At 45.7% G+C, this 19,786-nt stretch overlaps 1 protein-coding gene across 3 annotated transcripts in view; it reads left to right on the top strand.

The window, feature by feature from the left end:
- Positions 1-10,315: 10,315 nt before the first annotated feature.
- The window catches only part of VPS37C (VPS37C subunit of ESCRT-I), a 30,112-nt gene continuing 20,641 nt past the window's right edge, over positions 10,316-19,786 (top strand). For all 3 annotated transcript variants that reach the window (XM_059931688.1, XM_059931686.1, XM_059931684.1), the window contains exon 1: positions 10,316-10,607. In XM_059931688.1, coding sequence (XP_059787671.1) covers positions 10,593-10,607 — 15 coding nt within the window. In that variant the 5' untranslated portion in view covers positions 10,316-10,592. The remainder of the gene's footprint in view (positions 10,608-19,786) is intronic.

Here is a 19,786-nt window from a genome sequence, read left to right as displayed (position 1 = left end):
ACGAGCCAGTCCCCTTGGGACCTTGTCCATCTGGAGGGCCACCTTTTTCTGAATGGGCTAGCAGGGGCCTTGTAGTTCAGGAAACAAAACTTCAGAAAAGAAATGTGACCAGGCTGTAACGGAGACATGCTCCTGGCGTCCTGGGAAGCGGATGCCTAATGTTGCCTTGGGTGGAAAGTTAGGAAGGCTTCCTGGTGGAGGTGGCAACTGAGCTGTGTCTCGATGGATAAAAGGACTTTGCTGAGTGGGTGTGGGGAGGAGGGAATGCCCATCAAAGAGGGCAGCACTGGCATTGTACTGGACTCCAGGGATTGTCAGTCACTTGGCAAGCTTAGCCCTAAGGGATGTATTATATTAGTCTGAGCAATATGGGCAGTAACAAGCAATGCCCAAATTAAAAATAATAACTTTCTTCTCTTACTCTCTCTGTCTGTCCATCATAAGTTGTCTGGGGCTCTGATTGGAGACATCTTCTCCCGGGGATGCAGACCGATGGAGACGTCACCGTCTGCAATGTCACTGTTTGCTGTGGCAAGAGGAAAGGCGTGTGCCAATTCATGTGCTGACTATCGTGAATGAAAAGTGTTGCCTGCCATATCAGTAAACAAAGGATGCTGCAGCCATCAAGCCATCACATTACAGCTGCCCCCAGTGGTGAGTCTTGAGGGAACTCAGGATGGAAATAGGTTGCCACCATCGAGCCCTCAGCTACTGCAGCCAGCCCCCAGTGGTGCACCTAGAGGGGACTCAGGAGGAGAAAAAACAGGATACTTGCCCTAGATAGCTAAGGTGCCATCAAAGGAATGATTTCAATGAGTCCAGACTCTTGCATCTTCCCGTACATCAAAAAGCACAAAATTCCTTAACTTGAGATGTTTGGTTTCCTTTAATTAACAGTAATTCTTTGATGTTCCAACTACCTGGCTTTTGTTGCAAAAACTCCTGTATATCCTGGCTCCTCCTGTACCTCTTCAGAGTGGTCCCTCTGAGCCATTTGAGATGCTGCCTCCTGGGCTTGAAGTCCTCAGAAAGTCTGCCAAATAAAACAGAATTCTCAACTTTTAGGTTGTGCATTTTTTTTTTCAGTTGACACAATCAAAGCATTTGCCAGGAGTGACCTGTGTCACTGTTACCTACATTTCACTGGTGTAAACAAGCCCTATGGCCACACTGAATTTTGAGGGAGTATGGAAGTGTAATCCAGCATGAGTTTAGGACAAAGACTTGAATATCTGGACAACAGCACTAATAATGCACAGGACAATGTAGAAAAGGAGAACGAAGAGCAGCTCCCAGGGTCGGGGTGGGGCCTTGAATACCATGTTCGAGAGCATGGGATTTATCCTGTGGACGATGGGGATCTTTGAGTAGGTGAGTGAAATGTCAGACTGCAGAGAATGGAGGAGAAAAAAGGAAAGAGAGGCTAAAACATCAGAAGGATACAAGAGTTGAAAGACGTTAAGAAGAAGGAAGGGACTTCCTTGGTGGCGCAGTGGTTGAGAATCTGCCTGCCAATGCAGGGGACACGGGTTTGAGCCCTGGTCTGGGAAGATCCCACATGCCGTGGAGCAACTAGGCCTGTGAGCCACAACTTCTGAGCCTGCGCGTCTGGAGCCTGTGCTCCGCAACAAGAGAGGCCGCGATAGTGAGAGGCCCGCGCACCGCGATGAAGAGTGGCCCCCGTTCGCCGCAACTAGAGAAAGCCCTCGCACAGAAACGAAGACCCAACACAGCCAAAAATAAATAAATAAATAAATTTATTAAAGAGGAAGGAAGTATATTTAAAAAACCCAGAAGCTGTAGAAATGGGGCAGGGGGAGCATTTGGACACTGAGTGAAGGTCATGGCTGCTAGCTTCCAACCCTCCATTTTGGTGGGAAGAAGGAGCGTGCACAGATATTTTGGAGGGTTTGTGCTGGAGAATCAAGACTTTGGTGGGGGTACAAGGAACCACCTCAAGACTCTAAAAGTTTTTCATGAAAACGAAGGACTAGACTTACTCTATGGTGAACTTTCAGAGTAGAACAAGGACAAAGGTTAAAAGGGAAGAAGGCAGATTTAACTTTAATTTGATAACAACTTCTGTCTTTAAGTTACCATTGTTATTCCAAAGGTTTGCCAAGCACCTTGCAGAGATAGGGGTGTGTGTGTGATGTTTGGAAATGTTAATATCCTTCCTGTTCTCACAGTGGCAGGAAAGAAGGAATGGAGAGGTAATACTCTAGGCCAGGAGGAGGGTGGTAGTTAAAAGCTTTGTGGTGTTCTAGAACTACATGGAAGGAAGCTCCCACCCCTGCTGGTGTTTGGAAGGCGAAGTTAAATGAAGTTAAAAGGGGAGATAGGCAGAAAGAGTAAGTACCAGGATGGAAAGGGGGAGGAAGCTCTCTCTGGGGAAAGAGGAGTGGTCCACACTGAGGCTCATTCTCCTCCTGTCACGTCTGCAGGATGGGGCAGAACTTCTGACCAGAGGTCGGGGGGTACTGTAGTCTGATCACTGAGCATGTGGCCTTCAGAGGAGCTGGTGTGATCCCCTAGGACTGGTCCTTGCTCCAGCCCAGGCCTTGGGAGGGGCACCTCTGTGACCTGCCCAGAGACAGAGGGCACTGGTATGTCATCTTGCGGCTGGGGGATCTGATGGTGACATCACAGAGTCTGCACAAACACACACCCCCCCCTTCATTTTTTCTTTTGACACCACAACAGTCTGGAAATCTCAAAGGATTCTATGGAGGAGTGAAAAGAGTGGGATATAAGTTCTCTCTGGCCTGGAGGGGAGAGAAAATTGAACTTGAGTTAAAGATAAAGGTATATGACATGGCTTACAAAATGAGAATGAGCAGAGCATAGCACTTAAGAATGCAGTGCTAGAGCCGGATGGCCTGGGTTTAAATCCCAGCTTGGCCATCTACTAGCTGTGTGACCTTGACAAGTTACTTACTCTGTTTGTGCCTTACTTTCCCCATATTTAAATAGGGGATAATAACAGAACCAAATGAGTTAATATGTGTAGGGTGCTTCGATTCATGGTAAGTGCTATATGAGCTTTAGATGAAGTTGGTGACTGAAAAAAAAAAGCACGATGTGAGAGTTGTGAGTTAAGTTTTATGGGGGGCAAAGTGAGGACTATAGCCTGGGAGACAGCCTCTCAGATAGCGCTGAGGAACTTTGCCGAAGAGGTGGGTGGGGGGAGGAGGTTAGTATATATGTGATTTTGGTGAAGGGGGTACGTGCAGTCAAGCACACATTTTGGCAGAGACTTGCTGCTAGTCAGGAGAAGGTTGCCGCTAGTCATGAGGAGCAGGCGTCTCCGTTAATGATTTTAGTGCTTTTCTAGATACAAGAAGATGCAAGAAATCGGGCTCATAAAATCTTTTCCTAAAAATATTTATCTGAAGGCTTGTTCTGTCAATTTTCCCAGAGCACAGAGTGCCTCATTCCTGAGCTCCACCCTGAACTCCTTTCAGGGTGTGTTGAAGGTCAGCGACTTCAGTGGCTAGTGACGCCATCCTTGTAGTGCCAGATGGCGAGTCACAATTTTTAGTTGGCAAAGGTAAGCATGTATTTTGGACTCAAATTCGTACCTGTTACATCTGCTTTATGTGGGGAGCTTGCCCGGGATTTAGGAGCTGCCTCAGTGTCATGTAATGATTTGAGGGAACATCTGGTTCCATCTCTGGCTTTGCAGATGAGGAATCAAGGCCAAGAGAGCTGAAGGAACTTGGCCAAAGTCACTCTAGACCAAGGAATTTAAACAAAACAGGGACTGGAACTCGGGCAAGTTGGAGTCGTGAGTCAGCCTCTTGCCAGCTGTGTGATCGCTGTGCGGGGCTGTCCAGCTGTGGGATGAATGGGCTGCTTTGTGGGCCTCCAGGCCTGAGTGGGAGCCGGCGGAGGCTGTCTAACCTCCAGATGGTCTGGGGGCTGCTTGGAGGAAAGGCCGTTTATTCCTTCTGACATCCAGCTGGCCTGAGGGGTTGGGGAGCTTTGTTTGACTTCCTGGAGCCTTAGCACAGCTGATGCCAAGGTCAATGGGGATGAAAGTGGGGGCGGCTGCGGTGTGACACCAAAGGGGACCCAAACTAGAGATGGAGCCTGGCCTGTCTTGACTAAGCGCTTTATCAACAATCACACCAGTTCCTGCATCCTGCTCTTAAAAAACTTGTGCGTGTGTGTGTGTTGGAATGGGGTGGGGTGGGCAGGGATTTAAATGCCATGGTGAGATGCTCTCCACTGGGGTGAAATGCACCACTGCTCCAGCTGGTGGCTCATCCTGGTTCATCAGAAATGGTTTCCTCGAAACAGAAACAGATTCACAGTCTTCGAAAACAAATTTATGGTTACCAAAGAGGAAAGGTGGTGGTAGGGGGAGGGATAAATTGAGAGTTTGGGATTAACATATACACACTACTATATATAAAATAGATAGTCAACAATGACCTACTGTATAGCACAGGGAACTCTACTCAATATTCTGTAATAACCTATAGAGGAAAAGAATCTAAAAAAGAATGGGTACATGTATATGTATAACTGAATCACTTTGCTGTACATCTGAAACTAACACAATATTGTAACTCAACTATACTCCAATATAAAATAAAAATTCAATTAAAAAAAAAGAAAAGGCTTCCCTGGTGGCGCAGTGGTTAAGAATCCAGCTGCCAGTGCAGGGGACACGGTTCAAGCCCTGGTCCGGGAAGATCCCACATGCCGCGGAGCAACTAACCCCATGCGCCACAACTACTGAGCCTGCGCTCTAGAGCCCACGAGCCACAACTACTGAGCCCACGTGCCACAAGTACTGAAGCCCGCGCGCCCTAGAGCTCGTGCTCCGCAACAAGAGAAGCCACCGCAATGAGAAGCCCATGCACTGCAACGAAGAGTAGCCCACGCTCACCGCAACTAGAGAAAGCCCACGCGCAGCAATGAAGACCCAACGCAGCCAAAAATAAATAAAAGTAATTAATTAAGTAAAAAAATAAAAAAGAAAAAAAAGTAAAGATTTCCTCTAGAGACCAGAAGGGGCTCTTTCCCCTCTAGGGATTCCTGATGTGATGCTGGAGAGGGCAGAGCGGGTGCATAACACCTTGACATCATTTGAGATCATATTTTTCCCAGCTTTGGTGTGTTTTACTTCTAGTGGCCCCTTTGACTTGTCTTTGGAGGATCTAATACAAGGGCCCCTAGACACTGCGTGGCCGTTAGTTGAAGCCTGAGAGGTAGGGGCCTGTGGGAGTGGGAGAGCCCAGCTCTTTATCCTTGGGTTAGGGCATTTTGAAGGCACAACTTACATTCCAGAGTTCGCTGGGGGAGCAGGCTGGAGCTTCCCTCTCCAAGACTTGCATGAAATCACATCCAGGCTTGGTTTCATCCCTTTTCTTATTCTTGCTTCCTCTGTGCCCTCACTGGTTTCTCTGGGAGTAACTTTGAAATAAATCACTTGTACATGAAACCTCGCATCATGCGCTACTTCTGGGGAGGCTGACCTAAGATGGTCCCTTCTTCAGGCAACCCACTGAGACCCCGACTGATATAGGTTCCCCTCCCAACTGTTCCTAGAGCATCTTGAAGCTGTCCCTACCATGTGGCTTTGCCCTTGCTTCATTTTCTGAAACCCACACTAGACCACGTGTTCCAGAGGGCAGGAATCTCACTTGACTCACTTGTAAGTCCATGTAAGTAGATCTTGTCTCTATCCACCAGACTCCAATTGTCGAAACAAGGCTAACACACAGGTTAGTTATTAGGTTATGGGTATTAGGTTACAGGTTCAACTGCTGTAATCAAAGCCTAAATAACACTGTCTTAAATATAATTTCATTTCTCCTTCATGTAATAATAGTACAGGTCGCTCCACAGTGATGGGGACCCGTGTTCTTTCCTGTTGCTTTGCCATCTTCAACATGTGATATTCACCTCTGTTCTAATATGGCTGCTCCGGCTCCTGTCATTACATCTGCATTCCAGCTAGCAGGACAGAGAAGGGGAAGCAGGATGTGCCCCTTTCCTTAAATGGCATAACCAGAGGTTATAAAATTGCTTCCACTCATTTGTCATTGGCTACAATGAAGTCACAGGGGCACTTTTAGGTGAAAGAGAGGCTACTATATGGACTTTTTAGCTGGGTGGCCCTAGACTAGGGGTTTATTTACCAAATGAAGAAAGAGACAATTAGGAGTGCCTGTTATACCCTCCTGTTTCAGTGAAGATAAGCTGAGTTACACTATGAAGACATAAAACCCCCAAATCCCAACGGCTCAACATAACTAAGGTTTATTTCTCACTCACATCTCAGGTGGGTGGGCAGGGAGCCCTGCTCATCACAGTCTCTTCGGGAGGAAAGCAGATGGAGGTTCCCTCTGGATGCAGGGGAAGGGAGTGTGTGGCAAATGGGACTCTGGTTCTTAAAGGCTTCCACTTGGAAGTGACATATCACCTCTACTCACATTCCATTGGCCAAAGTAAATTCCATGGCCATGGCAAAGCTGGAGGTGGTGGGTACATAGAAGGGCAGGGGCAGTGTGACCCTACTACAGAATATACATGATAAGTAACAGTGGCCACCACCCTTCATTCATGTGCCTATATTTTGTTCTTCTTTGCTTCTCCCCATCCTGCTCCTCAGCCTCTTTTGGGATGTAGATACGGATTTGGATGAGACTATATGAGAGGACATATATTAGGCTGTTAATTAGTGGGGAAACCAAGCCAAGAAAGAAAGAAAGAAAGACAGAAAAAGAGTCCAAAAACTATAAGAAAGCATGTTTGTAATCACAATTCTGCATTTATACAAGATTAGGTATATGTGTGGTTTATGCATAAATTTAATAAAATAATAAAGGAAAGAAAAATTTAAAATATAAATTCATTTACCAAACCCAACAAAATAATAATAATAAAACTGTACAAGAGTAACCACATAGTAGTATCAGGTTTAAGTTTGGATGCACGTTACAAAAAACCTAAAAGAACCATAACTTTAACAAGATAAAACTTGATTTTTTTTTTCTCCCACTTAAACAAATCTGGAGGTGGGCCATCCAGAACTTGACTGGTTTCCACCTCCAAGGTCAATTCATGGTCCAGTACAACTGCAGGAGTTCCAGCCATCACATCTGAAATCCAGACAGCTGTTTAAGAAGAAGGCAGGGAAGTCAAAGACACTCATCTCCCAGCTGAATCAGCTCCTTTAAAGCAGCTTTCCAAGAAATCCCTCTTATACATCTGCTAATATCACAAAGTCACCAGTCATGACTAACAGCAAAGGAGATTGGGAAGTGCAGTCTTTTAGCTACTGGGCACATTGCTATATAACAAAATACATTCTATTTTGAAGGAAAACCCAAAAATGGCTAATTCTGTAAGCAGCTACCAGCCTCTGCCTCAGAGACACAAAACCTTTCTGGATTGATCAGGCCAAACTACTGGGCATAGTGTGGGAGCCAGGAGGAGGGAGTAGGAGTGAGAAATCAGCCAGATGGATCTGACTTGTGAGTCAAAAAAAAAAAAAAGAAAGTCTTCACTGGAGACCTCCTGAAGACTGAATTGGGGGTTATACATACCACATGGCCAAACTTCTTTTGAAAACTGCTTTTCCAACTCAGTTCCCAAATCTCTCTCAATATCTTAGCTTCTTAAATATCTTGTCTTTGTGACCTCACATTCTGACCTACCTGTCTGCCATCCTTACTTTTGTTCACATCACTTCTCCATTCAGTCCACCAGCATAATGAAATCCAGTACTGAGGAGCTAAACAAACACTTTTTAGAAGTGGGTAGAAACACAATGACCATTTCTACTTTAACGTTTTTTGCTCCTGATCAAGGTCATCTGAAGGACTGAGGTGTCTTGGAATAGTGAGATCCCTTGTTTCCTCTAAAATCCCAACCAAGAATGTAACTTCCTTGATGCTGGAGATGGTGTGTTTACTTTTGTGTCCACAGGTCTTAGCAGTACAGGTATTCAGTGAATGTATGTGGAATGAATGAACAAGAGAAGAGAGTAAGGAGCTGCCTTCTCTTTCTCTCTCTCTCGTTTTTTGCATGTATGAGGGCCACTCTGAATCATGAATGACATTGGGTATAACCGAGGCATGGTATATGGGGACATAGGTGCAAGTGATAGGGGACAAGGATCAAAGGGGGTGGGACTAGAGCCAGGGGAAGCTGAAAAGAGCCAGAAGTGGAAAATAGGAAGAAACAAGGTAGGAAGAGCAACTTTTTCTAATACCACCTGCCTCAGATGACTTGAATCTCCTGCCATATTTCCCCGCCCCCCTCCTTTGCCCTAATTCTCTATCTTTAGTTATTCAGAAGGGCAAGTATCACCTTCCCCCTGCCCCACCCTAAGATGACTTGGCAGTGACCCAGCTGGTTCAGAGAGCAGTTTGTCATTTCCTCTCAACACCCTCAGTGGAATCACTGTGTCTGTCACATTCACAAGTTATTATTGCCATTGTTTTAGGAGTTTCTAGGATCTGCATAAAGAGATGTATAAAATAGTCTTTGCCTGTCCTTATAGAAGTTGCTATCTAGAGGGAGTGAATGTTCAATTACAGAAAAATGTAGTAAATGCTAAGAAAGGAAAAAAATGTTGGTTGTTTGAAGAACATACAAGGGTGGACACTTACCCAGTCTTGGGGGTACAAGAAGGGCTTTCCAAAAGTGGAGTCTAAGACCTAAAGGAGGTGAGTGATAGGAAACCTAAAACAACAGTGGCTTACAAAGGTGGTTTATTTCCCTTTCCTGTAAAAATCCAGAGGTGGGCATCCAGCAGTGTCATGGGGCATGGGGCTCCATGGTGTCAGGACTCAAGCTCCTTCTATTTTGTTGTGTGGTCAGGTATGGCCTCTTGTCTCATGGTTGCCTCATGGTTCAAGATGACTACTCTAGCTCCAGCTATTGCACCCACATTCCACAGTCCAACATAGTACCAGTAAGTGGAAGGACTGCTGAATATAAACTCAAGCTAATCCATCAGTAGGGTCTTCTAATTTTTTACCCCCAAAGTAATACAAATACAGGATTAAAAATTATATAGCACAAAAGGGTTTATAACAAAAGGTTAAGGTAATCTGCCCTCGCCCTCCCCATCCTCTAGAAACAGTTTCAGCCCAGCTTTCTGGCAGCTGCTGTCAATGGGAGCCACTCTGACATTATGTTCAAAGAGAAATGTTTGTAAAACCAGCCATGGCATCCCTCAAAAGAGTTACTGGTGTCTCAGAAAGGTCAGTACCTTGAGACTGCTTTCCTCACTGATCCCTTCCGTGGTCTAACAGGTGACCTCTCGTTGGAGAAGGGTGATCACCTGACCCAATGGCCGTTAATTCTTAGGAGGCCTGGCAGCCTATGAGGAGGCAAGAAGGAGTAAACTCTGCCCAATAGGCGCAACGGTGATTATCTTAGCCAATCAGATCCACTCTCTCTAGAATTTGAAATAGAAATTTGAGACTGAAAGAGTGTTAACACAAAGAAAAAAGAACAGAGTCAAATAAGAAGAATGAGACCTAGAATATTGCTGTTCCTGGCACTATCACCACCCGTGGATTTTATTGTTATGTGACCCAATAATTTCCATTTTGCAGAAGCTGTTTGAGTTGGGTTTCTGTTACTAGAGACGATGGTCTTAATTCAACATCCCAATAAGGTTTTGAATTTGGGTGGCACGGTTTCCTTGGTCTAAGAAGCTCTCGTTCCGGGGGTCCCATTTTTACAAAGCTGCAATTTATGGACGCTGCTGAGAGGCAGACAGGGAATGGGCTTCATCTCCAGGCCTGGTTGCCCAGTACAAACTGCCTAGAGAAGAGAGCGCTAGCATCAGGCCCTTGCTTCAAGGCACCAGCCTCATGATTCTGCGCAAGTGAGGATGCTTAAGGCCATCTGTTATTTTTAAAGCACTACTCATACAGAATGGACTAAATGTAACCTAGGGTCTCGGGAAACAGGTTACTTTTCGGGAAGCTACTCAAGTGTTGTTCGCCAGTCAGTTCCAGACTGACAGCCACTGCTGTTGGCCAGGGGACACTTAGGACTGCGATCACTCCAGTCCCGGCGTGGGGGTTTCGCAGTCTCAGCTCAGACCATCTAGGGAGTCCCTCGGTGCTGGGATTCCATTTGTTTCCTTTCGGGTCTCCTTTGGGCCACTTCGAGCAGCACCCCCAAGGCCGAGCTGTCTTAATAAAGGAGACCCTCTCCCACCTACCAGAGACTCGGCAGACGCTTGCGCAGGCGCACTCGCACAGGGCGGCTTGGGTTCCGCCCAATGGGCGGTGTCCCCTCTGGGGGCGGGGCAATGGCCTGCGAGGGGCGGGGCCAGGCTCCACCAAGCGCTGGAGGGATCTCGTGGACCTTCCCGTAGGTGTGGTCCCGGGTGGCAGCGAGAGTGTGTGTGTGGGGGGGACCGGGCGACGGTGTCGGGGTGACTCAGAGGCCCCTGGCGCACACAACGTGCTGCGGGACGAGTGGCGCGGACCCCAGCTTCCAGCGCCCGGACGTTGGAGGGGGGGGTCACATCCGGCGGGAGGGGGCGGGCCTCGTGGACCCCGGAAGTGTGGGCTCCGGCTGCGATTTAACCCGCGACGGCGTTGGAGGCGATGGCGGCGGCAGGGGTAGGTGAAAGGGGCCCGGGGAGGGGCAAGGACGGGGATGGGGGCGGCGCTGGCAGTTGCTCCCGGCGCGCCTCCGCCTGTCCGCTTCACCTGGCAGAGGCTGGTGATTGGGCGCGAGGGGCGCGTGACTCCAGCGGAGGGCCGGAGCCCCTGCCGCTCGCAGTGGGAGGGCGGGAAGGAGGGAGGCAATGCCCGAGCTCCCCGCGCAGGTCGCGCCTCCAGCACCCCCCCCACCTCACCGCCACCTTTCACCCTCCACCCCGTACTTGAGCGCCCTGCTGGTCACACTTCTGGTGACGTTAGAGCCAGTTTGCCCATGTATAGGCGGGGAAACAGCCTAAGAATGAGGTCTGACTTGCCAGAGGGAGTCCAGCGGCAGAATGGGGTCTGAGGGACGCTCTGGTCTTTTAACTCTCTGGGCTATACCCTTTCTCCAGGGCAGTGAGGTTGTGGCTTTTCAGCCTTGATTCTGTTCTTATCCTTTATTCTGGACCCGGACTTGGGCTGTCCAGCATCACTGACCACTCCCTAGTTCTGGGCCTGCTGGGTACAGAGGTCATTGGTGTTTGTGAATCTCCAGCGTGTGCCTGGTTCCTCCTGAATTTAGAGAGCAGTGGTGTGTGTGTGTGTGTGTGTTACTGGCAGAGTTGACTCTACACCTCAGGGTTTCAGTCCCTGAGACTAGGCAGTGCTTTCTCAGCTACACAATGTCTGGGCTCACTCACCCTGGGAATGTCCACTCTTAGCTCTGGAAACTTCAGAAACTCACTTCCCTTCACTTCAGCAATATCCCAGTAGTACTGTTGCTGACTCAGGCCTTTTCCACCCTCTTCATTGGCTCCCTGCTTCTTACCCAGGAGTCCCATTTCCTACTGGTGCACCCAAGATGCTGCCACCTGACTGTCAGGCTGTGACTGTCAGCCCTAGAGCTGGAAGTGGTGGTGACCAAGGGTTTGGAAAGGAAAGACTTTCTTTGTCTGTTGTCCAAAGCTGTGACCCTGTACAGGCCTGAACTCTGGTTCTGGGTGGGAGTGAGGACTTGGAGTGAAATACTGGACCCTGAAGTGAGAGTTCTTGGCTGTCATAATGTCCAGAAAAGCTTTTTTCCTAGATTATCTGAGAAATCTGGCTTGGTGCCTTTGTAGTTTCCGTTAGGTAGAAAGTTTTCTTTGTAGATTTCATCTGGGCAGCTTCTGGTGGCTGTGTTTTTCTGTTTTTGTTGTTTGTTTGTTTTTAAGGTAGCAAAAGCTCTGACTTCTTGCTTGGCTGCCATGTGCTGTTGGCAGTGTTCTGGGGGCTTTGTGAACATACTGGATTCTGGGAACACTCAAGGTAGATGGTGAGCCCATTTTGCAGATGAAGTAAGTGGGTAATAGAGATGTTAGGTAGGGTGCTACAGCCAGTAAATGGCCAAGTTGGGATTTTTAACCCGTCCGTCTTATTTCCAAGCTAATGTATCTGCTGGATGTTAAGAATCATCTGTGATGCTTGTTAGAGATACAGAGCCTCATCTCTGGATATTCTTGCTTAGATTCTGGAGAGGGACCCAGGAATTTGTATTTTTAACACTTGCACTGGGTGATTCTTACTGTAAGGCAAGTTTGGGAAGCACTGCCTTAAGGAGTTTGTAGATTTGCTGAGCTTGGAAGTGAAATTATTTCTAAGGCTTCTTGTTATTTTTTTGCTTATTGCTGTGTAATTTGCTAATCTGCCGTTAAAAGGGCATTGGGGGCTTCCCTGGTGGTGCAGTGGTTGAGAATCTGCCTGCTAATGCAGGGGACATGGGTTTGAGCCCTGGTCTGGGAAGATCCCACATGCCGCGGAGCAGCTAGGCCCATGAGCCACAACTACTGAGCCTGCGCGTCTGGAGCCTGTGCTCCGCAACAAGAGAGGCCGCGATAGTGAGAGGCCCGCGCACCGCGATGAAGAGTGGCCCCCGCTTGCCACAACTAGAGAAAGCCCTCGCACAGAAACGAAGACCCAACACAGCCAAAAATAAATAAATTAATTAAAAAAACAAAAACAAATGTTCAAGTGCACTTGGTGTCTTAAAAAAAAAAAAAAAAGTGCATTGGGGTCGCTAGCTGTATGAATCATCTCTTGAACACTGTTGGCCAGTCCTAGTAGGGTTTTTCCAGACTGACCTAATCAGGTCAGCAAAGACCTTGTTTTAATCCGATTGGATCTCTGTTCGGAAATTCTTTTAGTTTCTCCTCAGAGTCTGGAGTTTTCACAAGGTTCCAGTTCATTCCTGGATAGTTGCCCCTTGACAGAGAGATCTCTGTAAAGGCAAAGGTCTGTGAGGTTTTGGGAGCTTTAAAGGCATGTTTATTTAGCAGGTGTTTCCTCCACTGAGTTTCTCTCCCCTTTTACTGGTTTATGTCAAAGGCTTGAGCAAATACCAAACAGCTTTGTTTATTGTGATTTAGCTGGAGCTGACAAGTGGAGTCCCTGGGGCTTAGGATGGGCCAGACAGGGGAGGAGAGGGGACACTGAACCATGGAAGTGAAACAGATAACCCAGGTCAGTTATGCCTAGCATTGAAGACATGTGAAGTACTGCTAATTTATCTGCTCCCTCCTGGACAGAATTAGAAGTAGTGAAAGAGGCAAAGTCAGCATTATGCTGTTACTTTATTCTTCCTCTGTCCAGTGAACATTGATTTCTAATTTAATTTCTTTGTAAACAGAGGATGTACTTTGTATGCTTTGAATCGTTTTAATTTACTGTTCCATACATAAACATTTTGGGGTGTTATGTTCTTTTGATGAATTGACCTCCTTTATCATGAAATGACCCTTTTAATCCCTGATAGTATTCTTTGCTCTGAAATCTACTTTGTCTTGTTATAATACAGCCAGTCCAACTTAAAAACAATTTAGTGCTAATGGATTGATATCCAGAATATTTGAAGAATTCCTACAACTCAACAGTGAAAAAACAAACAACCTGATTAAAGTGGGCAAAGGACTTGAATAGACATTTCTCCAAAGAAGCTATACAGATGGCCAGTAAGCACATGAAGATACTCAACATCACTAGTCATTAGGGAAATGTGAACCAAAATGACAATGAAATACCACTTCACACCCATTAGAATAACTATTGTTAAAAAAAAAACAAAAAACACCAGAAGTATTGGCAAAGATGTGGAGAAATTGGAACCCTTATTTATATTACTGGTGGGAATGTAAAGTGTGCAGTTGCTGTGGAAAACAGTATGGCAATTCTTCAAAAAATTAAAGATAGAATTACCGTATGATCTAGCAATTCCAATTCTGGGTGTATACCCTAAAGAAGTATAAGCAGAGACTCAAACAGATATTTGTACACCAATGTTTCTGGCAGCATTATTCACAGTAACCAAAAGGTAGAAGCAACCCAAGGGTCCACTGACGGATGAATGGATAAACAAAATGTGATACATGCATACGATAGAGTATTATTCAGCTTTAAAAAGGAAGGAAATTTTTGACAACATAGATGAAACTTGAAGAAATAATGCTAAGTGAAACAAGTCAGTCACAAAAGCATAAATATTGCATGATTCCTCTTATATAAGGTCCCTAGAGTAGTTAAATTTACAGAGACAGGAAGAATGATGGTTGCCCAAGGCTGGGGGAAGGGAGGAATGGAAGTTAATGTTTAATGGGTACAAAGTTTCAGTCTGGGATAATGAAAAAGTTCTGGAGGTAGATGGTGGTGATGGTTGTACAACAGTGTGAATGTATTTAATGTCACAGAACTGTACACTTAAAATGTTTAAAATGGTAAATTTTATGTTTTACCACAATTAAAAAAAATTGATAGGGATTTTAAAAAAATTAATGTGGTATATCTCTTTACATCCTTTTACTTTTGGACTATTTGTGTCTTTATTTTTAAAGTGGGTTTCTTGTAGGCAGCATATAGATGAGTTTTGCATTTTGTGAAATCCAGTCTTAAAAATTCTGCCTTTTAATTGGGGTGTTTAGACCATTTACATTTAATGTGATTATTAGTGTAGTTGGGTTTAACTCTCAAGGTCCTTCTACTCTGCCATCTTGCTCCAGATCATATGTTTTAATTTAACATGAGCATGTCACTTGGGCTGTTTCCCTTGCAATTCCCTCTGACAGCTGTGCTCTGAGTCCAAGATGTGCTCTGAGTCTACTTGTTGGGTAGACATCCTGTCAGAGGTTCCTCGGTGGGGTGCAGTTGCCTGAGGGGCAGGCCTTGAATCTGAGACACATGGGGTGCTGGGCACTGGGCCCTGGTGGGCTCCATCTCTGCTTTAGAGCGCAGCGTCTGGGAGATCTGCTTGCATCCGGGCCCAGGTTACGTCTCCTACCCGGGTTTGCACCTGAAGGGTTAACGACTCTAGCTGGGTTATCATCTTGCTGCTTGTTTTCACTCTGTTCCATGCTCTTTCTTCCCATGTCCCTTTTTTCCTGACCTCCCTGAGATTGAGCAGTTTTTATGATTCCATTTTATTTCCTTTGTTAGTTTATTAGCTGTAACTAACTGTTTTTTTTTAAAAAAATGGTTGCTTGGGAATTCCCTGGCGGTCCAGTGGTTAGGACTCAGCACTTTCACTGCCGTGACTCTTCACTGCCGTGACTCAGGTTCAATCCCTGGTTGGGGAACTAAGATCTGGCAAGCTGTGTGGTGCAGCCAAAAAAATAAAAAGAACAAGAAAAGAAAAAGAAAAAGAGTGGTTGCTTTAAGATTTGTAGTACACATCTTTTTTTTTTTTCACTTTATTGTGCTTCACTTTATTGCACTTTGCAGATACTGTGTTTTTTTTTTATAAATTTATTTATTTATTTATTTATTTTTGGCTGTGTTGGGTCTTCGTTTCTGTGCGAGGGCTTTCTCCAGTTGTGGCAAGCGGGGGCCACTCTTCATTGCGGTGCGCGGGCCTCTCACTGTCGCAGCCTCTCCCGTTGCGGAGCACAGGCTCCAGACGCGCAGGCTCAGTAGTTGTGGCTCATGGGCCTAGCCGCTGCGCGGCATGTGGGATCTTCCCGGCCCAGGGCACGAACCCGTGTCCCCTGCATTGGCAGGCGGATTCCTAACCACTGCGCCACCAGGGAAACCCTGTGTTTTTTTTTAATAAATTAAAGGTCTGTGGCAATCCCACATCAAACAAATCTGTTGGCGCCACTTTTCCAACAGCATTTGCTCACTCACTTCATGTCTCTATGTCACATTTCGGTAGTGCTCGCAATATTTCAAAGTTTTCCATTTTTATTATATTTGTCATGGTGACCTGTGATCAGTGATTTTTGATGTTACTACTGCAAAAGATTATGATTCACTGAAGGCTCAGATGAAGGTTAGCATTTTTTTAGCAATAAAGCATTTTTAATTAAAATTATTTTATATATAATATCGGCCACTATTCTTGATCACTTCAGGCAGGAGGGGAATTCTTTTTTTTTTAACGTCTTTATTGGAGTATAATTGCTTTACAATGGTGTGTTAGTTTCTGCTATATAAAAAAGTGAATCTGCTATATATATACATATATCCCCATATCTCCTCCCTCTTGCGTCTCCCTCCCACATAGTATGCATCTTTAACCTGTCACAGTCTATCATCAGGTGATCTTGTACATCACTTTACACTAACAATAGTATACTCTCATTTCCTCCCTCCTGGCCTTTATGCTGTTGTTGTCACACGTTTCACTTCTATGTGTTATAAATCCCGCAATACATTATTACTGTTTTTGCTTTAAACAGTGAATTATTTTGTGAAGAGGTTAAAAGAAAGGAAAAGCTCTTTTATATTTACTTTTTAATATATATTACATGTTTATCATTTCCAGTGCTCTTTATTCCTCTCTGTAGATCCAGACTTCCACTTCGTTTTACATTCCTTCTGACTTGAAGACTTTTAAAAAACATTTCTTATTCTGCTGGTCTGTTGGTAATGAATTCTTTTAGCTTTTGAATGTCTGAGAAAGTCTTTATTTTGTCTTTGTTTTTGAAAGATATTTTTCCTGGGTATAGAATTCTAAGTCAGTTATTTTTCTTTCAACATTCTAAGATGTGGTTCCAGTGTCTTCTGTCTTACATTGTTCTATGAGTAATCTGCTGTTGTTCTTATTTTTTTTTTCTTCTATTCTTATGTGTCTTTTTTCCTTATGGCTACATTTCTTTTATTACTGGTTTTAAACAATTTAATTATGATGTGCCTTGGTGTAGTTTTCATATTTCTTGTGCTTGGGTTAATTGAGTTTTTGGATCTGTGGGTTTAAAACTTTCATAAAATTTGAAAACTTTTCAGCTAGTAATTCGTCAGGTATTTTCTCTATTCTCTTCTCTCTCTCTTCTTTGGGGACTCCAGTTACATGTATTTTAGGATGCTTAAAGTTGTTCCACAGCTCTCTGATTCTCAATTTATTTTTTCCCCCATCTTTTTTTTTTTTTTTAATTTGTGGTTTGTTTTGCGTAGTTTCAATTGCTCTTTCTTTAAGTTCACTGATCTTTTCTTCTTTAGTGTCTAATCTGTTGTTATTTCCACCTGGTATACTTTTTATCTCAGACATTTGTAGTTTCCATTTCTAGAAGTTTGATTTGGGTCTTTTTTATATTTTCCATGTCTCAACATTCTCAATCTTCTTTAGCATCTTGAATATATGGAATACGGTTGTAGTAACCATTTTAGTGTCCTTCTCTGCTAATTTTGTTATCTGTATTTTTGAGTCTGTTTTACTGATTGATTTTTTTCCTCATTATGGATCATATTTTCTTGCTTCTTTGTATGTCTGGTAATTTTTGATTGGATATCAGATGTTGCGAATTTTACCGTTGGGTGCTGAATATTTTTGCATTTTTATAAATATTCTTGGCATTGTTTTGGGACACTGTTAAGTTACTTGGAAACAGTTTGATCCTTTGATGCCTCACTGTTAAGCTTTGTTAGCTGGCACCAGACCAGCCTTTAGACCAGGGCTAATTTTACCCACTACCAAGGCACTACCCTTTTCAGTGCTCTACTGATGTCCTGTGAGTTAGGAAGTATTTCCACTCTGGTGAGTGGGGACACAGATTAGTCTTGGCTCAGTTTGAGGCCCAAGGATTGTTCCCTCTAATCCTGACCAGTATTGTAAACACTCAGCAGAAAACTGGAGGGGGACCCCTGCAGATTTCCAGGGTTCACGGTGTAGCTCTCTCCTCTCTGGTATTTGACCCTGTGAACTCTGGCTACCTTGGCCCCCCTAGATTCCCAACTCTCTCTTCCCAACTTGGGGAGACTGTCAGGCTCTGCCTGGGTACCTCCTCCCTGTGCCATGGCCTGAAAACTCTCTCTAGGCAGTAAGTTGGGGCAATTGTAGAGCTCACCTCATTTGCTCCCCGCTCCCATCCCCCGCTCCCACCCAGGAATCCATCCTCTGCTGACAGATATCCAATATCTGAAAACTGTTGTTTCATTTATCTTCTCTCGTTTGTAGTTGTTTGAGGCAGGAGAGTAAATCTGGTCCCTGTTCCTCTAAGTTGGCCAGAAAGGGGAGGTTCCCGTGCAGTCGGCACTTGCTGAGCGCCTTGTGTGTGCTGGGCATTGACCTCGGTGCTGGGATGCAGACGTGAGTGAGACGTGCACTGGGCCCTTGGGGAGCTCCCAGTCTTGCTGGAGAAACATGCTGATTCCTACGTAGTAATTGCTGCGTGGTACTTACAGGGCATGATGGGAGGGCAGGACGAAGTCTTTGGGAGAAGGAGCAAGGAATGCTTCCCAGAGAGCTGACAGTGAAGGATCAGCAGGCATTTTCAAACTAGAGAAGGTGTAGGAAAGAAATTTTAGGCAGAGGGAATAAGAGCAAAGGCAGGGCAGCAGAGCTGGGAACTCCCAGAGGGCAGGATCCTTGTTGTATTGATCTTTATAGATGTGGAATATTTGTCAGGTGATTGGAAGCATGTTGTTTGTTCCGGGAATAGGTAGAACAGAGAGTCAGGATGAAGTCCGCAGCCTATGGGGGAGAGGAGGGAGGTCTAGCCGGAAGGAGAGGCTCGGGGTCTGCTGGTGCAGGGCCTTGTAGGCCAAGCCAAGGAGCACAAGATTTTGAACGTGATCCTAAACACTGGTTTGTTTTTGTTTTTGTTTTTTTGGCTTCATCAGGTCTTAGTTGCGGCACGTGGGATCTTTCGTTGCGGCACGGGCGCTTCGTTGGGGTGCGTGGGCTCCTCTCTCGTTCTGGTGCATGGGCTTCAGAGCGCATAGGCTCTGTAGTTGAGGCATGTGAGCTCAGTTGCGGTGCGTGGGCTTGGTTGCCCGGCGGCATGTGGGATCTTATAGTTCCCCGACCAGGAATTGAACCCGTGTCCCCTGCATTGGAAGGTGGATTCTTAACCACTGGACCGCCAGTGAAGTCCCAAACAGTGGGTTTTTTAAAAAAAAGTTTTCAGTAGGGTGCAAGAGCTCTGATCGACTGTGTTCTCCGGAGATTACTGGGGGTTGTGGAAGAGGGCTGGCGAGGGCTGAGTCTGCTAGAACCAGGCAGGCAGCTGCTGGAGAGGCTGGCTTGTGGTGGACGTTCTGCACCAGGATGGACACGAGTCCAGAGCTGAGTGCGGCTGCTGGTACGGCATTGCCACCTCTAGCCTGTTTGACGATAGCCTTTGTACAGATTCCTGCCTGAGTCCAGAGTAGATTGGAGGAGGCTCTGGCCTGGTTTCTCTTTTTCTGTGGCTACACTGTTGCCCCCAACACACCTGCCTGCCTCTGCTGGAGCCAGAAGTTCGTAGGGTCAGACATCGCTGGCAGGGGTAGGGTCCGGAGCTGCCCCGCTTTATACTAGCCTAGGATGGCCCCAGATCAGCGAGGAAATAGAGTCTCATCATCTCGGACTTTGAACAGACACGCTTGAGTGACCCCATACAGACTCCTGTTATTTGTCCTGAGTGTGTCTTTGGCTTGACCTTAATCTTGATCCTTCCTTAAAGATGGTTGAACCTATTTGGTCAGCTTGATCTGCAGATTAGAAAGTGTGGGGTGGGGTGGAGGACTGACAGCTGCAGTGTGAGATCCCTTCTGAGTCATCTCAACAGTTGGGATGGAAGAGAAACAAATGGAAGTTCAATGGGAAGAAGCTTAGGATGGTTTTCTTTTCAAGTCAGAGCCAGGGACCAGACAATGAGGAGGCTTCTCTAAGTGGCTGGGTTGTGTTTTACTGTCAGGAAGTTTCAGGAACA

Source organism: Balaenoptera ricei, chromosome 8, assembly GCF_028023285.1.
Source record: "Balaenoptera ricei isolate mBalRic1 chromosome 8, mBalRic1.hap2, whole genome shotgun sequence".
In the NCBI taxonomy this organism is placed as follows: domain Eukaryota; kingdom Metazoa; phylum Chordata; class Mammalia; order Artiodactyla; family Balaenopteridae; genus Balaenoptera; species Balaenoptera ricei.
Note: the sequence above shows the minus strand (reverse complement) of the source record. Positions and strands in the feature narration are given on the sequence as shown.